A 25,630-nucleotide genomic window follows, 5' to 3' on the forward strand; every position below is an offset into this window, starting at 1 on the left:
AAAAAAAAAAAAAAAAAAAAAAAAAAAAAAAAAAAAAAAAGAGCCCAGATATTCCAGAACATCTGGGGAAGATAAAAGGAAGTTCTTCTTGGGATAAATCTGGTGAGAACTTACTTTCAAGGCAGAGTTTAGGGCCTGTCCTGGTTGGAGGAGCTGATTTTAAGAACAGAAAGAACAGTCCAATATTAAGTGTTAATTTCAATATAGGAGAATAGGATAAAAAATGACTCACAGAATTATTATGTCATCTGGGCTGGAAAGTGTCATATTTACTTCCCATTAGAAATTCCTTACAGGCTGATTTCCTAAACTCAGCTTCATTTCTTTCTAGGAAATTACAAGATATGAACTCAAATCAAAGGCTCACTTGACCAAGGGAACAAGATCTTGCTTAGCCCTGGTAATACCCAATAAATGTTTGCTAAATATATTCAAAGGGGACGGGCACGGTGGCTCACGCCTGTAATGCCAGCACTTTGGGAAGCCAAGATGGACGGATCACTTGAGGTCAGGAGTTCGAGACCAGCCTGGCCAACATGATGAAACCCCGTCATTACAAAAAATACAAAAACTAGCCAGAGATGGTGGTGTGTGCCTGTAGTCCCAGCTACTCAGGAGGTTGAGGCAGAAGAATCGCTTGAACTCAGGAGGTGGAGGTTGCGGTGAGCTGAGATTACGCCATTGCACTCCAGCCTAGGCAACAGAGAAAACTCCATCTCAAAAAAAAAAAAAAATTAAATATATATATATATATGACAAGAAAGGGAGGATTAATTGCACAATTTGGGTTTTGCATCCTTAAAATGAAATATTAACTTTATCAAGCAGTTTTTTTGGTTTTTTTTGTTTTTGTTGTTTTGTTTTTTTTGAGATGGAGTCTTGCTCTATTGCTCAGGCTGGAGTGTGGTGGCGCGATCTCGGCTCACCAAGCAGTTAGTTTTTTAGGGTAGGGGTGGAGGGGAGAAGGTGAGATTGCTGGCAGAAAGATAGCAAATTACACAAAAAGCCATCAAGTTGTTGTGTGATCTTATAATGAGGTTTCATGTCCGTTCATCTGTCAGATGATGGGGCCAGACCAGATGGTCTTAAAGACCCTATCCATATCTACCATCCTAAGATTCTCTGTTCTTCAGGACATGCTAGAGGAAGTTTGGGAAAGCAACTGTTTTATTCAGAGATAAGTACAGTTAATACAATTTAGACAATACATTTGCGATGGGCATTTAACACAGCAATCAATTGTACAAGTAGATTCCATTTGCTTTTTCTTTTATTAAGCGGAAGAATAAATAAACATAAGTGGCCTCAATTATTTAACACTAAAAATGCTGACATTGTAGAGATAAACGTCAACACCAACAAATATGTTTTCCATGTTCTCCTTAAAACAAATAGAAAGTTTGTCTGATATGAATAATTATCCCTTAGAATTGGGATGTATTCAGGTTTTATGCATGTTACACAGAGCAAACAGGCTATTTTCAGTTTCTGTGTTTGTATATTTACCTATAATTGCCAACTTTCTACAAATGATGTTTCCTTTTGTGTAAATGTCAATTGGATTTAGCAAATGTCATGATTATTTGTGCCATCTATTGGTGAAATGTAGTATGACAGCATCTTCTGTGCAAGACAGCTGCTATGGGGAGAGGAGGGTTGTTAGGACAAATTAAACAGGAATTCTGTACTCAAGAACAGTGGAGAATCTACCTTTTATGAGGCAATTCAAAATTTGAACACTGGAAGGGTATTTGATGGTAGTAAGGAATTACATTTTATTTTTAGGTGTGACATAGGTATTGTGGTTATGTTAAAATGTCTTTATCTTTTAGAGACACATAGTAAGATATTTCTGAATGAGCGCAAGTGATATGTGTAACTTGCTTTAAAATAGTATTAGCAATTTTGATACATGCATAACGTGAATGAACCTGGAAAATGTGCTAAGTGATAAGCCAGACACAAAAGGACAAATATGGCCGGGCATGGTGGCTCACACGTGTAATCCCAGCACTTTGGGAAACTGAGGCGGGCTGATCACTTGAGGCCAGAAGTTCGAGACCAGCCTGGCCAACATGGTGAAACCCCATCTCTACTAAAAATACAAAAATTAGCTGGGCATGGTGACATGTGCCTATAATTTCAGCTACTCAAGAGACTGAGACAGGAGAATTGCTTGAACCTGGGAGGTGGAGGTTGCAGTGGAGCCAAGACTGTGCCACTGCACTCCAGCCTAGGTGACAGAGTGAGACTCTGTATCAAAAAAAAAAAAAAAAAAAAAAAAGAGAGTAGGCAAATAGATAGGGTATCTATAGTCAAATTCACAGAGACAAAAAGTAGAATGATGATTAACAGACACTGGGGGAGGGGAAGTGGGGAGTTACCATCTAATGGGTCCAGAGTTTTAGTTTTGTAAGAACTCTTTTCTGGAGATGGATGGTGGTGACGGTTGCACAACAATGCAGATGTCTTTAATACCACTGAACTGTACACTTAAACATGATTAAAATGTGAAATTATAACATGTAATTTTTAGCACAATAAAAAAAAATTAGGGCCAGATGGGTGCACCCGGGCCAGTGAGGAAGGGGCACCCATCTGGGTGGGTGGGGCAGGGAGGGTACCTGAGGTCACTGGCTCTGTGGTAGAGGCAGGGGCGGCAGAGGTGGAACTGCAAGGCTGCAGGGTCCACTGACCGTTACCCTCAGCTGGAGAAGCAACCCTCCAGATCAACTGCAAGAACAAACCAGCAATCCTGAGCGGAGCCGCAGACCCTCTGAAGGAAGCGGACTGCTCCTGCAGGACCCAGGAGACACCCCAAATACTGTGAGTGCCCCAACTGCGGACGTGGGAAAGGGAGACCCTCTTCCTCCGAACACACACCTCCACTGGGGAAGCTGAAGGTCTGTTTTCGGGAGAAGTTTCCAACTTTACCTCAAGCTCAGTCAAGTTAGAGAGCTGAGCCGAGCAAAATACAAGGGTAGAGGAAGCAGCAGAAAGGCCCTGGGAGCTCGCTGGGTCCCCAGGCAGCCCATTCCGGCCTGACACCACAGGGATCCATCAGGAGGGTGGCCAGAGGAGCAGGGGGTAAAACTCCACAGGGAGAAGGCATTCTCTATCTGAACTTTATAATAATTTGAAAGGAGCAAGAAGCCTCCTGGCCAGAACCTGCGGGACAGCATGAATCTGGCCTGCTGACTTCACATGCAGGGAGAAGAACTGAAGCCCTTTTCTTTCACAGCTGGGAGGCCAAAAGCCTTGGGCAAGTTTTCAAGCCCATCTCACCCTCCACCCGGAAACAGACTTGAGGCTGTTGGGGGAGGCATGGTGGGATTGAGGCCGGCCCTTCTGTTTGTGTTGGAGCTGGGTGAGGCCTGTGACTGCTGGTTTTCCCCAACTTCCCTGATAACCTGCATGAGTCAGCAGAGGCGGCCATAATCCTCCTAGGTACGCAACTCCAGTGACCTGGGAATCCCACCCTCATCCCCCACAGCAGCTGAAGCAAGACCTGCCCAAGGAGAGTCTGAGCTCAGACACACCTAGCCCCGCCCCCACCCTATGGTCCTTCCCTACCCACCCCGGTATGGAAAGACAAAAGGGCATTTAATCTTGGGAGTTCTAGGGCCCCACCCACCACCAGTCCCTTCCACACTACTACAGCTGACGCTTTCCAGAAAGCGCCACCTCCTGGCAGGAGGCCAACAGCACAAAAATAAAGCATTAAACCACCAAGAGACATTTGGTGAGAGACCCATAGACATTTCACATCACAGGACTCTGTGCAGACAACACCCACTACCAGCCTGGAGCTGGCTAGACTCACTGGGTGGCTAGACCCAGAAAAGAGACAACAATCACTGCAGTTTGGCTCACAGGAATCCACATCCACAGGAAAAAGACGGGAGCACTACATCAAGGGTGTCCCCATGGGACAAAAGAATGTGAACAACAGCCTTCTGCCCTAGACCTTCCCTCTGACAGAGCCTACCCAAATGAGAAGGAGCCAGAAAATCAACCCTGGTAATATGACAAAATAAGGCAGTTCAACACTCCCTCAAAAAATCACACTAGTTCACCAGCAATGGATCCAAACCAAGAAGAAATCCTGGATTTACCTGAAAAAGAATTTAGGAGGTTAGTTATTAAGCTAATCAGGGAGGGACCAGAGAAAGGAGAAGCCCAATGCAAAAGTATCCAAAAAATGATACAAGAAGTGAGGGGAGAAATATTCAAAGAAATAGATAGCTTACAGAAAAAATAATTTAAAAATTCAGGATATTTTGGACACACTTTTAGAAATGTGAAGTGCTCTGGAAAGTCTCAGCAATAGAATTGAACAAGCAGAAGAAAGAAATTCAGCGCTTGAAGACAAGGTCTTCAAATTAACACAATCCAACAAAGACAAAGAAAAAAGAATAAGAAAATATGAACAAAGCCTCCAAGAAGTCTGGGATTATGTTAAATGACCAATCCTAAGAATAATCAGTATTCCTGAGGAAGAAGAGAATTCTAAAACTTGGAAAACATATTTGGGGGAATAATTGAAGAAAACTTCCCCAGCCTTGCTAGAGACCTAGACATTCAAATACAAGAAGCACAAAAAACACCTAAGAAATTCATCACAAAAAAATCTTCACCTAGGCACATTGTCATCAGGTTATCCAAAGTTAAGACAAAGGAAAGAATCTTAAGAGCTGTGAGACAGAAGCACCAGGTAACCTATAAAAGAAAACCTCTCAGATTAACTGCAGATTTCTCAGCAGAAACCCTACAGGCTAGAAGGGATTGGAGCCCTATCTTCAGCCTCTTCAAACAAAACAATTATCAGCCAAGAATTTCGTATCCAGTGAAACAAAGCATCATATATGGAGGAAAGATTTAGTCATTTTCAGACAAACAAATGCTGAGAGAATTTGCCATTACCAAGCCACCACCACAAGAACTGCTAAAAGAAGCTCTAAATCTTGAAACAAATCTTGGAAACACATCAAAGCATAACCTCTTTAAAGCATAAATCACACAGGACCTATAAAACAAAATATAAGTTAAAAGCAAAAAGGAAAAGGAAAAACAAAATTAAAAAAAAAGTACACAGGCAACAAAGAGCATGATGAATGCAACAGTACCTCACATTTCAATATAATATTGAATATAAATGACCTAAATGCTCCATTTAAAAGAAGAACTGCAGAATGGATAAGAACTCACCAACCAACTATCTGCTGCCTTCAGGAGACTCACCTAACACATAAGGATTCACATAAACTTAAAGTAAAGGGGGTGGAAAAAGGCATTTCATGCAAATTGACACCAAAAGCAAGCAGGGGTAAGCTATTCTTATATTAGACAAAACAAATTTTAAAGCAACAGCAGTTAAAAGAGACAAAGAGGGACATTAATGGTAAAAGGCCTTGTCCAACAGGAAGCTATCACAATCCTAAACATATATGCACTTAACACTGGAGCTCCCAAATTTATAAAACAAGTACTATTAGACCTAAGAAATGAGATAGACAGCAACATAATAACAGTGGGGGCTTCAATACTCCACTAACAACACTAGACAGGTCATCAAGACAGAAAGTCAATAAAGAAACAATGGATTTAAACTATACCTTGGAACAAATGGACTTAATAGATATATACAGAACATTTCATCCAACAGCCACATTCTATTCAACAGAGCATGGAACTTTCTCCAAGACAGACCATGTGATAGGCCACAAAATGAGCCTCAATAAGTTTAAGAAAATTGAAATTATATCAAGCACTCTGTCAGGCCATAGTGGAATAAAACTGGAATTTAACTCCAAAAGGAACCTTCAAAACTATGCAAATACATGAAAATTAAATAATCTGCTCCTAAATGAGCATTGGGTCAAAAACGAAATCAAGATGGAAATTAAAAAATTCTTTGAACTGAATGACAATAATGACACAACCTATCAAAACCCCAGGGATACAGTTAAGGCGGTGCTAAGAGAAAAGTCCATATCCCTAAGTGTCTACATCAAAAAGTCTGAAAGAGCACAAACAGACAATCTTAGGTCACACCTCAAGGAATTAGAGAAAGAAAAACAAACCAAATCCAAATCCAGAAGAATAAAGGAAATAACTAAGATCAGAACAGAAATAAATAAAATTGAAACAAACAAAATACAAAAGATAAATGAAACAAAAAGTTGGTTCTTTGAAGAGATAAATAAAATTGATAGACCATTAGCAAGATGAACCAAGAAAAGAAGGCAGAATCCACATAACCTCACTAGAAAACAAAACAGGAGATATTACAACTGACACTATTGAAATACAAAAGACCATTCAGGGCTACTATGAACACCTGTACTCACATAAACTAGACAATCTAGAAGAGATGGATAAATTCCTAGAAAAATACAACCCTCCTGGTTTAAATCAGGAAGATATTAGATATCCTGAACAGACCAATAACAAGCAGTGAGATTGAAATAGTAATTTTAAAATTACCAACAAAAAAAAATCCAGGTCCAGATGGATTCACAGCAGAATTCTACCAGACATTCAAAGAAGAACTAGTACCAAACCTTTTGACACTATCCATAAGATAAAGAAGGAACCCTCCCTAATTCATTCTATGAAGCCAGCTTCACCCTAATACCAAAACCAAGAAAGGACACAACCAAAAAAGAAAACTACAGACCGGTATTCTTGCTGAACATAGATGCTAAAATCCTTAACAAAATACTAGCTAACCGAATCCAACAACATATCAAAAAGATAATCCACCGTGATTAAGTGGGTTTCATACCGGGGATGCAGGAATGGTTTAACACACACAAGTCAATAAATGTGATGTACTACATAAACAGAATTAAAAACAAAAAATCACATGATCATCTCAATAGATGCAGAAAAAGCATTCGACAAAATCCAGCATCCCTTTACGATTAAAACTCTCAGCAAAATCAGCATACAGGAGACATACCTTAATGTAATAAAAGCCATCAAAACTAACTCACAGCCAACATAACACTGAATGGGTAAAAGTTGAAAGCATTCCCTCTGAGAACAGGAACAAGACAAGAATGCCCACTCTCACCACTCCTCTTCAACATAGTACTGGAAGTCCTAGCCAGGCCACTTAGACAAGAGAAAGAAATAAAGGGCATCCAGATTGGCAATGAGGAAGCCAAACTGTCACTGTTTGCTGACGATATGATAGTTTACCTTGAAACGCTAAGGACGCCTCCAGAAAGCTCCTAGAACTGATAAAAGAATTCAGCAAAGTTTCCGGATGCAAGATTAATGTACATAAATAAGTAGCTCTTCTATACACCAACAGCAATCAAACAGAGAATCAAATCAAGAACTCAACCCCTTTTATAATAGCTGCAAAAAAACTAAAATACTTAGGAATATACCTAACAAAGGAGTTGAAAGCCCTCTTCAAGGGAAACTACAAAACAATGCTGAAAGAAGTCATAGATGACACAAACAAATGGAAACACATCCCATGCTCATGGATGGGTAGAATTAATATTGTGAAAATGACCATACTGCCAAAAGCAATCTACAAATTCAATGCAATCCCCATAAAATACCACCATCATTCTTCACAGAGTTAGCAAAAACACTGCTAAAATTCATGTGGAACCAAAAAAGAGCCCACATAGCCAAACCAGGACTAAGCAAAAAGAACAAATCCAGAGGCATCACATTACCTGATTTCAAATTATACTATAAGGCCATAGTCACCAAAACAGCATGGTACTGGTATCAAAATAGGCACATAGACCAATGCAATAGAATAGAGAACCCAGAAATAAACCCGAATACTCGCAACCAACTGATCTTCAACAAAGCAAACAAAATCATAAAGTGGGGGAAAGGACACTGTTTTCAATATGTGGTGCTGGGATAATTGGCTAGCCACATGTAGCAAAATGAAACTGGATCCGCATCTCTCACCTTATACAAAAATCAACTAAAGATAGATTAAGGACTTAAACCTAAGACCTGAAAGTATAAATATTGTAGAAGATAACATTGGAAAACCCCTTCTAGACATTGACTTAGGCAAGGATATCATGACCAAGAACCCAAAAACAAATGCAATAAAAACAAAGACAAATAGCTAGGACCTAATTAAACTAAAGAACTTTTGCACAGCAAAAGGAACAGCACAGTAAGCAGACAACCCACAGAGTGGGAGAAAATGTTCACAATCTATACATCTGACAAAGGACTAATATCCAGAATCTACAACGAACTCAAATGAGTAAGAAAAAAAAATCCCATCAAAAAGTGGTCCAAGGACATGAACAGACAACTCTCAAAAGAAGATATACAAATGGCCAACAAACACATGAAAGAATGCTCAACATCACTAATGATCAGGGAAATGCAAATCAAAACCACAATGCGTATGATACCACCTCACTTCTGCAAGAATGGCCATAATCAAAAAACTAAACAAACAGTAGATGTTGGCGTGGATGCAGCAAACAGGGCACACTTCTACACTGCTGGTGGGAATGTGAACTAGCCACAGTGGAAAACAGTGTAAACAGCCACTATGGAAAACACTGTGGAGAGTCCTTAAAGAACTAAAAGTAGGGTCAGGAGTGGTGACTTATGCCTGTAATCCCAGCACTTTGGGAGGCCGAGGCAGGTGGATCACCTGTGGTCAGGAGTTCGAGATCAGCCTGGCCAACATGGTGAAACCCCATTTCTATGAAAAAGTAAAACTAGCCTGGCGTGGTGGTGAGTGCCTGAATCCCAGCTTCTCAGGAGGCTGAGGCAGGAGAATTACTTGAACCCAGGAGCCAGAGGTTGTAGTGAGCAGAGATCATGCCATTGCACTCTTGCCTGGGTGACAAGAGAGAAACTCCATTTCAAAAAAAAAAAAAGGGAAAGAAAGAACAAAAAGTAGAATTACCACTTGATCCAGCAATCCCACTACTGGGTATCTACTGAGAGGAAAAGAAGTCATTACACCAAAAAGATACTTGCACATGCATGTTTACAGCAGCACAATTTATAATTGCAAAATCCTGGAACCAACACAAATGCCCATCAATCAACAAGTGGATAAAGAGACTGTGGTGTGTGTGTGTGTGTGTGTGTGTGTGTGTGTGTGTGTGTCTATCTCTATCTATCTCTATCTATCTATCTATCTATCTATCTATCTATCTATCTATCTATCTGATGGAATACTACACAGCCATAAAAAGAAATGAATTAACAGCATTTGCAGTGACCTGGATGACACTGGAGACTATTATTCTAGGTGAAGTAACTCAGGAATGGAAAACCAAACATCATATGTTCTCGCCGATATGTGGGAGCTGAGCTATGAGGATGCAAAGGCATAAGAATGATACAATGGATTTTGGGGGCTTGGGGGGAAGAGTGGGAGGGGGCAAGGGATAAAAGACTACAAATTATGATGCAATGTATCTTGCTCGGGTGATGGATGGAATACTACACAGCCATAAAAGAAATGAATTAACAGCATTTGCAGTGACCTGGATGACACTGGAGACTATTATTCTAGGTGAAGTAACTCAGGAATGGAAAACCAAACATCATATGTTCTCGCCGATATGTGGGAGCTGAGCTATGAGGATGCAAAGGCATAAGAATGATACAATGGACTTTGGGGGTTTGGGGGGAAGAGTGGGAGGGGGCAAGGGATAAAAGACTACAAATTATGATGCAATGTATCTTGCTCGGGTGATGGGTGCACCAAAATCTCACAAATCACCACTAAATAATTTACTCATGTAACCAAATACCACCTGTACCCCAATAACTTATGAAAAAAAATTGAGGCCAGGCATGGTGTTTCACGCCTGTAATTCCAGCATGTTGGGAGGCTGAGGTGGGTGGATCACAAGGTCAGGAGTTTGAGACCAGCCTGGCCAAGATGGTGAAAGCCCGTCCCTACTAAAAATAAAAAAATTAGCCGGGCATGGCGGCAGGTGCCAGTAATCCCAGCTCCTCAGGAAGCTGAGGTAGAGAATTGCTTGAACCCTGGAGGTGGAGGTTGCAGTGAGTCGATACCGCACCACTGCACTCCAGCCTGGGTGACAGAGCAAGACTCCATCTCAAAAACAAACAAACAAACAAAATTAGGCCAGGCGCGGTGGCTCACACCTGTAATCCCAGCACTTTGGGAGGCTGAGGCAGGGGGATCACTTGAGCCCAGGGGTTCAAGACCAGCTTGAGCAACACAGTGAGACCCTGTCTCTACAAAAAAAATGAAAATAAATTAGCCAGGCATGGTAGTGTGCACCTGTAGTCCTAGCTACTCAGGAAGCTGAGGTGGGAGAGTCACTTGAACCTGGGAGGTCAAGGCTGCAGTGAACTGTGATCACGCCACTGCACTCCAGCCTGGGCGACAGAGTGAGATCTCATCTCAACAATTTAAAAATTAGAAAAAATTAGAACCATAGAGAATTGGAGTACAGATGTGACAAGATTGTCCGTGAGTTTATGAAGTACGTGAGAGTTTATACTCTTCTCTGTTATTTTTGTATGTGTTTCGAATCCTCTATAATGAAAATTTCTTTTTTTCTTAACAAAACTCCTAAATGTGAACATGAATAACTTCTACATGACAGAAAGAGATAAACTAAGAGAAGTGCAGAGGAAATTTCAAGAATTACTATGCTTCCACAGATGAACCCAAATGCAAAGCTTAGAGCAGTAATAACATACTCTTTAGCCACTCTTCAGCATTATTTGTACTGAATATTCAAAATATTTGAATATTTCAAATTTTATTTGAAACATTCAAATTCAAATATTTGAATATTCAAAATATTCAAAATATTTGAAAATATTTGACTTTATATCTGTAAAGTTCTCTTCATAGGTAACCCTCTAAGGGAAACAGAAAATTAAATCCTGCAAACAGGAGACACTCTTCTTGGGAAACTTCAGTTTTGAGCAAGAGGATGCTAGAATAGCAAGAGTGTTTTCCTACAAATGACATCATAGGTTGCCAGAACAAATTGCCCGTGAGAAGAGCATGTGCTTAATCAGGAGACAGATGCAGAGAACACCCATAGGTGTAGGTTAGAATAATGCTAAAGAGAAAAAGCTGGACACGGACAGTTCAAATCCATGTGAAACGCAACACAAAGACAATAGCAGCAGCGACAATAGCAAAATCTCCACCTCATTTTGGCCATGACTTTCAACTTCTTTTCTCCACCAAAAACCTTATTTCTTTAAGTTTTCCATGTGCAACTCATTCATTAAGCACCCAAGTATCAGGCACCATATTAAGCACGGAGGCTGTAAAGGGAGAGTGTAGTTCCGCCTCCCCAAAGAGCTCACAGTGTGGCAGGGTGGAGGCACATGCACAACTGAGAGGCTAAAATGTGGCTACTGAATCATATGGCCAGGATGGAAAAAGAAAAAGCTTCAGGAATGAAAAGTAAGGCACCTTTCATCCTGTTTGAGATGCCTGTGAGGCAGGTTCACTGTACCCTGGTTACCAATTCCAGGGGAGATCCCACTACATGGAGGATAGCAAAGATCATCACTATGCCAGCCACCAGGAAGGGAAGTCCAGGTGCTTCCACCAATTGTGTTTTTCTTTTCTTTCTTTTTTTTTTGAGATGGAGTCTCACTCTGTCGCCCAGGCTGGAGTGCAGTGGCGTGATCTTGGCTCACTGTAACCTCCGCCTCCCGGGTTCAAGTGATTCTTCTGCCTCAGCCTGCAGAGTAACTGGGACTACAGGTGCACGCCACCATGCCTGGCTAATTTTTGTGTGGTTAGTAGAGACTTTTGGAGTTTTGCCATGTTGGCCAGGCTGGTCTCAAACTCCTGACCTCAAGTGATCCTCCCACATCGGCCTCCTAAAGTGCACCTATTGCATCTTGGGCTGCAGTTTCTACCACTTGCAGGAGTTGAGTGAGACAGAACACTCACAGAACAAGTTGAGCAAAGCAACTTTATTCATCACAGATAGGCAGCAAGGCACAACAGAAGCCTAGCATCCTTTGTGAGCTGATTCCGCAAGGCTCAGGAAACTGCTCAGAATGGATGGAGTCTTGTCTGCACATGCCCCACATTGCACCGCAGCCGAGGTACCCTGAAATCTCTCCACTCTGGGTTTTATACCCTGGGGGGAGATTGGGATCACTGGACCACAGCACTGGAGGACATCCTGTTCTCAGAGGAACAGAAACAGAATCTGGCATGTTCTGGACAGCTTTTCCTTATCTCTGAATGTTGTTTCTGGCACATTCTACAGTTATTGTGAGAACTACAAGTGAAAAATGGGGGAAGAGCTGGGTTATCAAGGCCATTGAGGCACTTGTCCTGCAATGCCCAGGAAGGTCACCCCAGAGGAGGTTTCATCTGAGTTGGCCTCAAAGGATGACCAGAATTTCTAGTCCTTATCTGGAGGAAATAGAATGAGTAAAAACATACAGCCATGTATGCCAAAAATAATTTGTCCAGTGAATGTGAGTAAACTCAGGCTGAAATTTAGCAGGCATGATGAGAAAGGAGATATGGATTAGGCCTGATTATGAATACCCTGATGTGCCACTCTAGGGAATCTGGAGTGGGCCCGGGCTTGAAAACCAGTAATGAATGATAGAATTGTTTGGCTAGATCAGATTTGAAAATAATTTTGAATGCCTTTGGATAGGAAATTCAGCTCCAATGACTCACAGACCTGTGGTGTAAGGCCTGAAATTAAGATTCAAAACTAAGTACTGCCTTGACCATGAAGGTTGGTAAAATCAGGGTACAGAAGCTCAAATGGATTAACTGCAAGTTCTCCTCCCACTCTGCTCCTGGTAGATAAGGTCCTCTAGCCAAGCAACCCTCCTTGTCAAAGGGACCAGGTGCAGCGCTAGGCTTCAGGTCCCCGTCAGCCTGCAGAATTATCCAAGCAAGCCAAACACATCCTCCTACAGGAACCAGGGGCACCTCGCCCTCTTGTTACTACAAAGCCTGCCTCCCACAGCTCCTGATGGTTCACTCTGTTCCCGACTGCAACCTCCACGTGGCTCTGTGTGGGGCAGGGTTGTTCTCCGCTGGGCTGTGAACCTCTGAATTACCTGCTACCCATCTCATCTGTCTAGGGTTGGGTGTCGTACATTCAACCATCCTCTCAACCCTAGGGTGGGAATCCCTCCCTCACCAGTGGGGTGAAGTGGAGGCAAACTAAATAAGACCCCATCGTACCATGTAGTATTGCACCCTGTTTCTTTTCTTTCTTTCTTTCTTTTTTTTGGACACAGGGTCTCACTTTGTTACCCAGGCTGGAGTGTAGTGGCACAATCTTGGCTCACTGCAACCTCCACCTCCTGGGTCCAAGAGATTCTTGTGCCTCAGCCTCCCCAGTAGCTGGGACTACAGGTGCTCGCCACCACACCCAGCTAATTTTTGTGGGTTATTTTTTTTGTATTTTTAGTAGAGAGAGGGTTTCACCATGTTGGCCAGGCTGCTCTCAAACTCCTGACCTCGGGTGATCCACCCACCTCAGCCTCCCGAAGTGCTGGGATTACAGGCGTGAGCCACCATGCCCAGTCGGCTTATTCATTTATACTTCAATCAGGATTAAGTCCATGATGAAAGTAAAACAATCCAGATGGTTCTGAGACTGAATCTGAGCTCCTGGGTAACACAGCAGGGTGGATCTGGACTAGACTTCCTGCCCTGGATCAGCAAGGTTGGTCTCATAGGTGTGCACTGAAGGCAGCCTGAGAAGGTGTGATTTGATGGGCACCTAGAAGACCCATCTACCTCCAAAAGACATGACTCAGTGAGGCTCTAGACCCTTTCTGCCACAAAAGCTTCACGTGGGTTCTGTGGATCAGCACAGCTTTTAGACCCAGCCATGCACAACTCCTGACTTGGGCCATATAAAGGGGTCAACAACCTACAGACTTTGGGCCAAATCTAACCTCCCATCCAGACCTGTTTCTGTACAGCCCATGTAAAAAATGTTTTTTACATTTTAAAAATCTTTGGTAAAGTTTTAAATTTATAACTCTTGTGGGTACATAGTAGATATATATATTTATGGGGTACACGGAATGTTTTGATACAGGCCTGCAATGCGAAATAAGCACCTCATGTAACATGGGGTATACATCCCCTCAAGCATTTATCCTTAGTGTTACAAACGATCCAATTATACTCTTTTATTTTTAAATATACAACTAAGTTACGTTATGATTTTTACTTTTTTTGAGACAGAGTCTCGCTCTGTCACCCAGGCTGGAGTGCAGTGGCACGATCTTCGCTCATTGCAACCTCCGCCTCCTGGGTTCAAGTGATCCTCCTGCCTCAGCCTCCCAAGTAAGTGGGATTACAGACGTGCACCACCACACCCAGCTAATTTTGTATTTTTAGCAGAGACCGGGTTTTACCATGTTGGTCAGGCTGGTCTCCAACTCCTGATCTCAGGTGGTCCACTCACTTCGGCATCCCAGAGTGCTGGGATTACAGGCGTGAGCCACTGTGCCTGATCGAGTTTTTACATTTTTAAATAATTGAAAGAGCCCCAAAGAAGAATATTTTGCAATATAGGAAGATTATCTGAAATTCAAATTTCAGTGTTCACAAGTGAAGTTTTCCTGGAACACAGCCATGCTCATTCTCTTAAATATCATCTGTGGCTGCTCTCATGCCCAACAGCAGAGTCGAATAATTGCCACAGAAACCACATGGCCCTCAGAGACTAAAAGTTTACTACCTCGTACTGACCCCTGCTTTACAGCTTTGCTGCTTCACTCTGCGGTCTGAAGACCAGCCTCACCAGCTTTCCTGGGAGGCCATTAGAAACGCAGAATCTTGGTCTCTGCCCTAGACCTACTGATTCAGATCCCAAGAAATTTCTATTCCCATGAATGTTAGAGAAATGCCAGCTTACAGGGCTCTGCCCTGGCCACCCTCTGCTGCCCCTCCCCTCAGTGCAGGCAGTTCGCAAGGTCAAGGGCATGCATCCTCCTGGAACCTCTTCCCCATAGACCATGCTCTGAGTACCTGGGAATGTTCTGCCTCCAGGGTCAATGCCAGCCTCCTCTCTGGGGTCCATCCTAGCCCAACAGGTGGTCAAGATGCAACTGTAACAGGGTGGGAGGAGAGTGCCTGTGCTTGAATTTATGGATGGCGTGTCCTCTCGCTCAAGCAGCAAGTTCCTCACGGCATAAAGTGGGAAGACAAAGGGGAAGGATGGGGGCTGGGGGTTAGCTCTTGCTGTCCCATTACCTTCTGGCTTGGGCTCTAGAGTTCAGGAATTCTAGCCTGCCATGTAGTTATGTATATATATTTGACAGTTTATTCACTTGATACATAACTTCTAAATATTTCAGCATAGCTTATGGGCCTTGATTGGTACTCTTGAATGTGAATAGCACATCTATTGAATGTTTCTCAACGTGTGTTCTGAGGACTCCATGCAGCAGAATTCACATGGGTTGTTTGCTTAGAATGCAAATTCCTGGGTCCCACTTTTGATGATCCTGAATCAGGATTTTTGAGGGTGGGGCCAAGGGATCTGCATTCTGACAAGTTTCCCAGTGGTTCTGGTTCACATCAGAGTTTCAGGAACTCTTGTAATGGGGTAGGGTGGACAGGAGCTGGCTCCCAGGGAAGAAGAAAAGGAACCAGCCAGGTCAGGGGACCACACTGGCTGCCAGCTTCAAACGCTTCCTATTTCTCTCATTATCTCTCTCCTCATCTGGCCTGAACCCAGCCCTGGGCGTGAGCTGCAGAGAGAAGTTTTCTGCCAGGACTGGACAAGGGCATTCTCTCCCTAATACGGGGCCTTCAGGGACTGCTGTACCTAAGAAAGTGTCTGAGTCAATGTGAAACTGGAAAGAAGAGAGATATGGCGTGGCTGTGTTCCCACTCAAATATCGCTTTGAATTATAGCTCCTACCATTCCCATGTGTCATGGGAGGGACCCCGTGGGAGGTAATTGAATCATGGGGGCGGGTCATTCCCATGCTGTTTTTGTAATTGTGAGTCTCACAAGATCCGATGGTTCTATAAGAAGGAGTTCCCCTACACAAGTTCTCTCTTCCCTGTCACCATGTAGAATGTGATGCTCCTCCTTGCCTTCCACTATGATTGTGAGGCCTCCCCAGCCATGTGGAACTGTGAGTCCATTAAACCTCTCTCCTTTATAAATTCCCCAGTCTCGGGTATGTCTTTAGCAGCAGTGTGAAGATGGACTAATACAAAGACGAACTAGGGGAGCTTGGAGGAACCACAGAGACTCAATCAAGGATTCAGGTGAAGTCTCTGTTGCAAACCCTCGAGCAGGTGAGAACCCCCGGACTCTTGCAGGTGACATGGGAGGAGCTGTACATACAGATAGTGCTGTCCCACCAATGTGGGTTCAAACCCTGCATCTGTCACTGGCTATGTGACCTTGATCAAGTTCCTTAAGGTCTCCAGGTTTGTTTTCTTATCTGTAAGATGAGAATCCTCTTCTGCAAACCATGTCTGTTTAAAATACATGCTTGTTTTGAAAGTGATGTAGCAACATTTTCTCTAGTTAATGTTCTTTCTCACTCATAATTTTAAAACATTTATTCATGACTATAATATTAAATCTGTGACTTTAATTTTGCTAAATGTCCATTTCAGAGAAGAATATGACTTTACACGTGTTTTTAAAAAATAAGTCTTAAACTAGCCGGGCGAGGTGGCGGGCGCCTGTAGTCCCAGCTACTCAGGAGGCTGAGGCAGGAGAATGGCGTAAACCCGGGGGGCGGAGCTTGCAGTGAGCTGAGATCCGGCCACTGCACTCCAGCCCGGGCGACAGAGCGAGACTCCGTCTCAAAAAAAAAAAAAAATAAATAAAAAAGTCTTAGCAATGCATATTTGCAATAAAAATATTTGACAATCCTAATACCTTCTAGGCTTGTCATTGGAATGAAATGTGATAATTAAGTAAAACCCATTCTTGCCACAAAGATCTAAGTGGTGGCCTTTTTTTTTTTTTTTCCGAGGTGGAGTCTTGCTCTGTCACCCAGACTGGAGTATAGTGGCGTGATCTCGGCTCACTGCAACCTCTGCCTCCCGGGTTCAAGCAATTCTCCTGCCTCAGCCTCCCAAGTAGCTGGGATTACAGATGCCTGCCACCACACCCTGCCAATTTTTATATTTTTAGTAGAGATGGTGTTTCACCATGTTGGCCAGGTTGGTCTTGAACTCTTGACCTCGTGATCCACCTGCCTTGGCCTCCTAAAGTGCTAGGATTACAGGGGTGAGCCACCGTGCCCGACCAGTAGCCACTGTTTATTAGGAAGCTTGTTATCTTCTACCGCTGCACCTTCTGATGATTGCTCTCACAGGCACTTAACCACTGGCTAATAAAATGAATTTCCTTAAACCTCATGCACAGGAGGCCAGTTAGACTCCAGTTGCAGCCCTGTGCCAGGGCAGTGCTTGGTCAATGACCTCTAACTCCCTGAGGCTTCTTGTGAGGGAGCAACTCCTGAAGTCACACAGTCAAGATGCTCGCAGGACATGATTCTTAGGGTGATCCCACCTGACCACAGCCTGGGACTCACTGTCACAGGTTAGTGATGAACGCGGAACCTTAATGAAACCTCCAGCGATACCTGTGCCATACTGCAAGTCACCACTAGGGGGAAGCAGAATACTAGCATCCAGGTGAGAACCAAGGAAGCACTGAGGAATGTGGCCCAGGAAGCCAAGTGGGGATGGGAGGGAAGAAGGATCCTAGGCGCACCCTCCCTGTTCACCCCACCCACCGGGCAGACATGCACACTCCTGGTCTTGTTCTCAAACCATCTGATTCCTCTGTTACTCTGTTCTCTGGTCCTGGTACAGCACATTATATCTTCTGTATGGCAAAGGCCAGTGGTTTTCTAAATTGGCTGCATGTTTAAATCACCCGGAGAGTTCTGTAAACTCTCTACATCCTGACCTTATCTCAATTAAATCTGAATCTCCGTTGCTTGGAAGCAGGAATCAGTGCTTTTTATATTTATTTACTTGCTTATTTATTTTTGAGACAGAGCCTCACTCTGTTGTCCAGGCTGGAGTGCAGTGGTGCAATCTCAGCTCACTGCAACCTCAGCTCCCTGGGTTCAAGTGATTCTCATGTCTCAGCCTCCCAAGTAGCTGGGACTACAGGCATGCACTACCATGTCCAGCTATTTCTTTTTTTTTTCTATTTTAGTTGATACGGGGTTTTGCCATGTTGGCCAGGCTGGTCTTGAACTCCTGACTCAAGTGATCTGCCAGCCTCAGCCTCCCAAAGTGCTGGGATTCCAGACGTGAGCCACTGCGTCCGGCCTCCAGAGTGCTTTAAAACACAACAGGTGATTCCAATTTGCAGCCAATTTGAGAACCACTGTTTTAGGCAAAAGATCTCATTTCTTTTCAAATAGAAGCTGGCTTTCATTGCTAGAGGACTCCTCCAAGAAGCCTCCCTAATGAACCACACGTTTTCCTCCTCTATCTATCCATGGGCCTGTCTGCAGCTGATGCCAGTACTTATCATGGCTTAAGATACGCACGGGTTACCTGGGGGTGTTGTTAATATGCAGATTCAGATTCATTAGGTCTGAGGTGGGGCTGAGATGCTGCAGCTCTAAGTCCCAGGTGCTGCTGGTCCACAGACCATCCACACCTGGGTTGGCAGGACATCATCCTGTGTTTCCGCATGTGCACCTTTGCAGTTGTTCTCTAGCTGTTTTGCATTCCTTTTCTGCTTCTGTATTAACCATGTTTCTCCTTTCTGTAAACTTGATGCTTTAACATCTGCCCCGTGTGCATCTGCAGGACACACCTTGCTCTGGGCAACCCAATAATATGTCTCCCTCACTGTCCTCCTGCCCCTGGAAGGAGTCCTCCTGGGGGTGTGCTTTTCAAATAAAAACCAACCCAGCGTCTGCATCCCAACCAATTCCCCTATCTGGAAGGAAGCAACTTGGGCAATGTGGGGTAAAATTAGATGGCAGAGATTTGTGACAAGCATAGAAGACCACCCAGCTTGCTCAGGGGGCAGCATCAATCATAAGTCACATCACAGCTGAGCCATGGTTCTCAAGTCCCAACAGGCAGAGGGAGGCGGTGGAAAGAGGGAGAGGGAGAGAGGGGGAAAGAGAGGGAGAGAGAGAAGCAGGGAGCTCTGACCCATGCAGGTGGACTTGGGATCATGGGAGCGCACGAAGATAGACCCCAGGCTGGCTTCACTGAGACACCACCCAGAGAAAGGCCGCTGGAGGACATGAGGTGGGAATGGAGCCGTTGCCACCTTCCTGGAGCTCCAAGCCAGTCACCCTCACCAGGGGCCCAGAGGCCACTGGGGCAAAGAGCACTGAAACTCTTTCAAACCCTGCTGACTACTTCCCTCCCTAGAGGAGCAGCAGAGAAGCCCACAGATGGCCAGTGCTCAGTCAGCACAGCTGAGGTGGGCTGGCAAAACTCCTGGCACTCCCTGTCTCTAAGAATTGGCTGAGGCATCTGATGGTGGCTGCGGAGCGTCATCTCCCCTTTCCCAAGCTTAGCGGAGATCAGGCTCAGCAGATCTGCCCAGGTTCCCAGGAGGTCGGGCTGGTTGTAGTCGCTCCCCTTTTGAACCAAGGTCATTTCTCTCAACCAGGGAACTTCCATAATCACAGGGATGTCCCCTGACCCCATCCCTACAAATATGTAGAGTGCAAGGGAGCACAGGGCAGGGGTTGGCTCTCAATCCCTGGCAGGGAGCTGCTGCCGTCTGACCCGAGCTGTGGGACAGCACTGCGTGTGTGCTCCTACTTCCTGGCTTATAGGTTTCTTCCTCTGTATGGCACCAGCATGTGTGTTCTTGACCCCTTAGCAGAGAAGAGCCGATTCACTCTGTCTGTGAAGCCAAAACACAAGGGACCTGCAAGTTTTGAACCCTCCTCTCCACCAAGATGTGAGATGTATACTGCTAGATCCCTGAGATCCCATTAGGCTCAGCCCCTCCACCCACCTGCCTCTGCTGGGCTCAAGCCTCCCTCTGGCACCTGCAGCACAGAACAGCCTCCTCCAGCCTGGCTCTACGCCCGCCCCACCCCCATCTTCCTCCTCCCTACCCCCTGGAATGAGCTTCCAAAAAGGCAGATCTTACCAGGTCTCACTCCTCCTTGGAACGCTTATCAATCTCCGCTTGCCTTTTCCATTCTCTTCTCCCCGGTCCCTTTCAACGTATGGGTTTCCTCCCCAGTTTCACTGAGACAGGGCCATTGCCCTTGCAGGCCTCCCTGCTGTTTCTGAGTACACAGCTGCTTCTTGGATTTGTTCTCTTACTCTCTTCCCTGCTAGAAGCCACGGCTAACCTGTTCTTACCTTCCCTGACTGAGGTGGGGCCATTCCTCCGCTCTGTGCTCGTAGCAGCCTCCTCTAACCTCCATTTGAGCCTTTGTTTTATTGCAGAGGTCCCCAACCCCTGGGCCATGGGCTGATACCAGTCTGTGGCCTGTTAGGAACTAGGTCTCACGGCAGGAGGTGAGTGGCAGGCCGGCGAGCGGAGCTTCATGTGTATCTGCAGCTGCTCCCCATGGCGCACATCACCGCCTGAGCTCCGCCTCCTGTCAGCTCGGCCGGGCATTAGATTCTCATAGGAGCATGAACCCTATTGCAAACTGCACACTCGAGGGACCTGGGTTGCCTGCTCATCAGAATCTAATGCCTGATGATCTGTCACTCCCGATGATCTGTCACTCCTGATGATCTGTCACTGTCTCCCAGCACCCCCAAATGGGACCGCCTAGTTGCAGGCAAACAAGCTCAGGGCTCCCACTGATTCTACATGATGGTGAGTTGTATAACTATTTCATTATATATTACCATGTAATCATAATACAAATAACATGCACAGTAAATATAATGCATTTGAATCATCCTGAAACTACCCTGTGACCCTCGTCAGTGGAAAAATTGTCTTCCACGAAATCGGTCCCTGGTGTCAAAAAGGCTGGGGACCGCTGTTCTATTGCATTACATTCTAATACTTTATTATTTATTTCTGTTTCCTCCACTGTGGACGAGCCCGTTGAGGGCAGGGGTTTGTTCCCTCCGAAGCTTAACAGCCTGGCGGCAGAACTGGCCTTTGAAGGTTTTCTGTGAAATGAGTTCACCAGTGATTCTCCAGGTGTGGTCCCTGAACCAGCAGCATATCAGGGCCCGGGAACCTGTGAGAAATGCAATTCTCAGTCCCGCCCTGACCTGCCGAGTCAGAGCTCTGGGGATGGCACCCGGCCCTCCGTTCCCGCAGCCCTTCTGGGTGATTCTCATGCACGCTCTCATGAGAGGTCAGCTGAATGAGGCACGTGAGAACCTAATGAAATATCATGTGAATGCAATTTGCTATTATTACTCAGCTTAGACTGAAGGATCCCGGGGTGGTGAGCTGCCCAGGGCACAGCTGTTCCCTGGTCCCCCATCCTCATCACTTGGCATGCAGGCTGCCTGGGGCACCCGAGGCCCATCTCTTCCTCAGCCCTTGTTACATTTTGTTGCTATTTTTTTTTTATTTTAATTTTTAGTTCTGGGGTACATGTGCAGGATGTGTAGGTTACACACACACACACACACACACGCACACATCCATAAGTCAGAGCTGAAGTTCTGGTGAGCACTTTTTGAGAATTCTGACAAGCCCCTCTACCGTCTAACTCCTGCCTTCCTCGCTTGAGTCATCTTGAGACAGTCGCTGCAACACGCGTTACTCTTTCAGTTCCTCGAATTCCCTGAACTTCCATTTTCTGGACCTTTGGATCTGTCTTTCCCCTGCCTTGAAATTCTCCTCCCCTCTTCCTTCAGGTCACAGTGAAATCACTTGGCTCAGAGCGGCTTCTAATCCTCTGTGAGGCTAGGACTTTACCCTTTTCCGTGCTCATGTTCACGGGCTTTCCTGTAACCTCTCCTTTCTCATCTCCTTCCCTCCTCTAGCCTGGAAGAGCAGAAACTGTGTCTCCCTCACTTTCCCCAGCACCTATCTCAGAGCTACGCCTGCAGCAGGGGCTCATGCATTTGTTGGCTGATGTTAACGTGAACTAGCACACAGGCTAAATAACTTTCCAGGTCCCAAAATGATCCACTTGCTTCTCTTTCACTCTCGGGCTGAGAACGTAGCTACTAATAAACCTGGAGCGGGAAGGGGTATCAGGAACAGAGACAAGTGGGTGATTGAAATGGAAGACAGCTGGAGAGAGGAGCGCACAATGGGCAAGATGTGCACGGCCAACAGGAAGTTGCTGTGATTCCCACAAAGCATGTCTTTTCATTTGTGAAGAGGGGTCCCTAAGATGACAGTTCCATGGAGACTTTCCCTAAGGGCTCACTATGCCTTATTCTCTGGTATGTTGAATCTTTGGGGGTTGGCTATAGATAGAGACTGAACTTGGAAGAAAAAGGGGAGAGAAGAACATGTTGTGTCTCTTTGTATAAATGGTTACTACTCTCTCCCCAAACAAGCTACTTTAATAGGGGCATCACACAAATTATAGAATACAGGTCTGTCATCTAGCCAGCCATGATGGTGTGCACCTATGGTTCCAGCGGCTTGGGAGGCTGAGGTGGGAGGTCCTTTGAGCCCAGGAGTTTAAGGTTCACGTCCAGCCTGGTTAACAGTCAAGACTGTGTCTAAAATAAAACAGCAAAACAAAAACAATCTAATCTTAGGATTAGAAAGGACAAGGACACCAGATGTCATCAAGTCCCATCCTTTGACCTCTGCAGGAATTCCCTGTGCAGATTTCTGGTAAGAATTCACGAATCCACTAGCCGTCAGTTCTCCACTTCACTAACTTCTGGGACAGCCTAGTTCCATATTTGCAGGGTTCTAGTTGTTGAAAAAGTCCGTGTAGCCCAGTATCTTGTATGTAGTGGTGGTTTATTGAATGAGATACATGAACACAGACAATACTTATAATCAAGACTTTAGAAATTATTTTCAAGTACTGTTGTATTGTTTTAAAAACAAAATATGGTGAGAAGATTGTCTTAAATGTTTGAAATTGTGTCTCCGGCTTTCAGATCGTACCAGATAATTATTCAATTTATTACCTGGGCAAGTAAAAAATTAAAAAGACAATAAAGGCTGTCTTGCTATATACTTAGAGCCAACTACTAAATATTTACCAAATAGCTCACCAAATGTCTCATAAGCATTTTTTTGAGTGTGTTCAGTCTTGAGATTGAACTTTCAGAATGGGCCTCCCTTGCTCACCCTGAGCTCATCATGATCCCCCCTTCAGCATTTACACAAGGAGAGCAAGGGAACAGCACAGATCAATGGAAAGGAGACAACAGATCAGTTTCCAGTTCTATCCCTGCTACTAACTAGTGGTGAGCTCTTAGGCAAGTTGCTAGACACTGCTGGATCTTAGTTTCCTCCTTTGTAGACTATGGTGATTAAACCAGGTGGCCTTCAAGATTCAGTACCACTGCAACTCTTTGTGGCTCTACAACTTTGTGCTTTCCTCCTAAAGCCAAAGCTTCATGAGTGAATTTAACTCTCATCCCGTTGAATAACTAATCAGTAGCAACAATGTGCTCCTACTAAATATAGATGGTGAAGTTAAATATGAACTATAGCTGTCCACATCCCCTGAATTCGCAGAAACTTGGGTTAATAAATAGTTGGCTACATCACTCAGATCATAACCTCTCCATGGCACATCATTTCTGCCTTCATAGTTGGCTAAAATGCCTGGGTGTCAGCTGAATCTAGACTTTTTTAAGATTCTATTTTTAAACTACAGTCATGAGACCACATAATCCTAGTGGGGTAAATGCCAAAGGAGAAAAAAAAAGAAACAGAAAACAAGACCAAAAAACTGTAAAGAAGTCTGAATAGCCAGAAATGGTATTTAGAGCGCATGAGGCCAGGCCAGATACGGTGGCTCATGCCTATAATCCCAATACTTTGGGAGGCTGAGGTGGGAAGATTGCTTGAGGTCAGGAGTTTGAGGCCAGCCTGGCCAAATGGTGAAACCCCATCTCTACTAAAAATACAAAAATTAGCTAGGTGTGGTGGCGTACACTTGTAATCCCAGCTACTTGAGAGGTTGAGGTGGTTCAGTAATTCTCTTTTTAGAATAATTTTCTCTCATATGATATTTCTTGATAGTAAGGTATGATTATCATGAAATCAAAATATATTTAGTAGAAAAATAAATCACATTATTTCATTAAGAACTAAGGTTTTCAGTGCAAGAAAAAAGAAATATAAATATCAAATCAATGAAGTTAAATAAAAACCTCTATCCTAAGTTTGAACTGGAAATACTAATGAGAACACATGATGTATTTTATGTTAAAATACATTATTCCTAACTCTGTCTGTTGAAAAGGCCTAGATACCTTGACTAACAGTAGCAAAGAGTGTCCTTAGCACCCAGGCCGTTTTCTTTCTTCTTTTTGTTTTGAGACAGGGTCTCTCTCTGTTACCCAGGGTGGAGTGCAGTAGCATGATCTTGGCTCACTGAAACCTCCACCTCTGGGGTTCAAATGATCCTCCCACCTCAACCTCTCAAGTAGCTGGGATTACAAGTGTACGCCACCACACCTAGCTAATTTTTGTATTTTTAGTAAAGATGGGGTTTCACCATTTGGCCAGGCTGGCCTCAAACTCCTGACCTCAAGCAATCTTCCCACCTCAGCCTCCCAAAGTATTGGGATTATAGGCATGAGCCACCGTATCTGGCCTGGCCTCATGTGCTCTAAATACCATTTCTGGCTAAAGGGAACAGGGTTCTTTGGAGAAACGGTCGATTCAACATCAGGGATAAGTTTGGAACATCTTGTCATATCATCCGGCAAGGAAACTATCAAAGACCATAAGAGTGTTCCAAAAAGACTTAGGAACCAGGTTGAAGAGCCTATTGGCCAGAGGTAAGACAATTACCAGACTTAGGAACCACGTTGAAGAGCCTATTGGCCAGAGGTAAGACAATTACCAAAAAAAAAAAAAAAAAAAAAAAAAAAAAAAAAAAAAACCCCAAAAAACAGGAAACCAGAATCTAATCAGAATCTAACTACTAACTACAAAAATAATATCTGATAACTGGGAAGAACTAAGATCATTTCTAGCTGCAGAGTATCTGAAACTCGAGTAGGAAACTAGAGAATGGAACAAACAGTGGTAGCAATAGGGAATCCCCCTATATCAGTATGTGATTCACCAAATACAAGGTCAAACAGGTAACCACAACTCCCCTCTCAGTTCCCAAGACTGCACAGAACACAGAGCCCCCAGCACCTTGTTTTGGTCTTCCCTGAGTTTCTACACACCCAGCTTCTCAAAGAAAGAGGATCCATTTGCATACGAAACAAACTGCAATGTAGAAGTTGGCTGTTTCATCTGAAGCAGATTTTGTAAGCTTGTGCAATGGTAAGAATGTAATTTAACTCAACAAATTTTTTTAGTACGCAATAATCCTGAAAACTGGAATAATCTCCAGAGATGTGGATGGACTAGGAATTGGATCTGCCTCCATATGCCAGGGTTAAGACATAGTCCTGCTAAAGAAGCAAGCAAATGCATACACAGCAACAGAGGTGACCAGAAGATGGGTGCAATAAAATGCTTCTGGATCACAGGAACACTTGCGGGACTAGGACACAACAGGAAGGCTGTGGGAGGAAGTGCTTTCGCAGAGG

General features: G+C 44.2%; 1 protein-coding gene and 1 long non-coding RNA gene across 4 annotated transcripts in view; one reads left to right on the top strand and one right to left on the bottom strand.

Moving 5' to 3' along the window:
* The window catches only part of LOC108519927 (uncharacterized), a 54,370-nt gene extending 37,496 nt beyond the window's left edge, over positions 1-16,874 (top strand). The window contains exons 4-5 of the long non-coding RNA XR_001882764.1: positions 16,177-16,646; positions 16,831-16,874. This is a non-coding gene — a long non-coding RNA (uncharacterized LOC108519927). The remainder of the gene's footprint in view (positions 1-16,176; positions 16,647-16,830) is intronic.
* CLDN10 (claudin 10) overlaps positions 1-25,630 on the bottom strand; it is a 130,892-nt gene that overhangs the window by 83,806 nt on the left and 21,456 nt on the right. Inside the window, exon 1 of one of the 3 annotated variants that reach the window (XM_017859217.1) lies at positions 20,312-20,479. The exons of the other annotated variants lie outside the window; for them this stretch is intronic. Within the exon in view, the coding sequence (XP_017714706.1) occupies positions 20,312-20,420 (109 nt within the window). The 5' untranslated portion in view covers positions 20,421-20,479. Of the gene's footprint in view, positions 1-20,311; positions 20,480-25,630 lie in introns of those variants that run through there. 3 annotated transcript variants of the gene reach the window in all.

Source organism: Rhinopithecus bieti, unplaced genomic scaffold (genome assembly GCF_001698545.2).
Source record: "Rhinopithecus bieti isolate Rb0 unplaced genomic scaffold, ASM169854v2 scaffold_46235, whole genome shotgun sequence".
NCBI classification, from domain to species: Eukaryota; Metazoa; Chordata; class Mammalia; order Primates; family Cercopithecidae; genus Rhinopithecus; species Rhinopithecus bieti.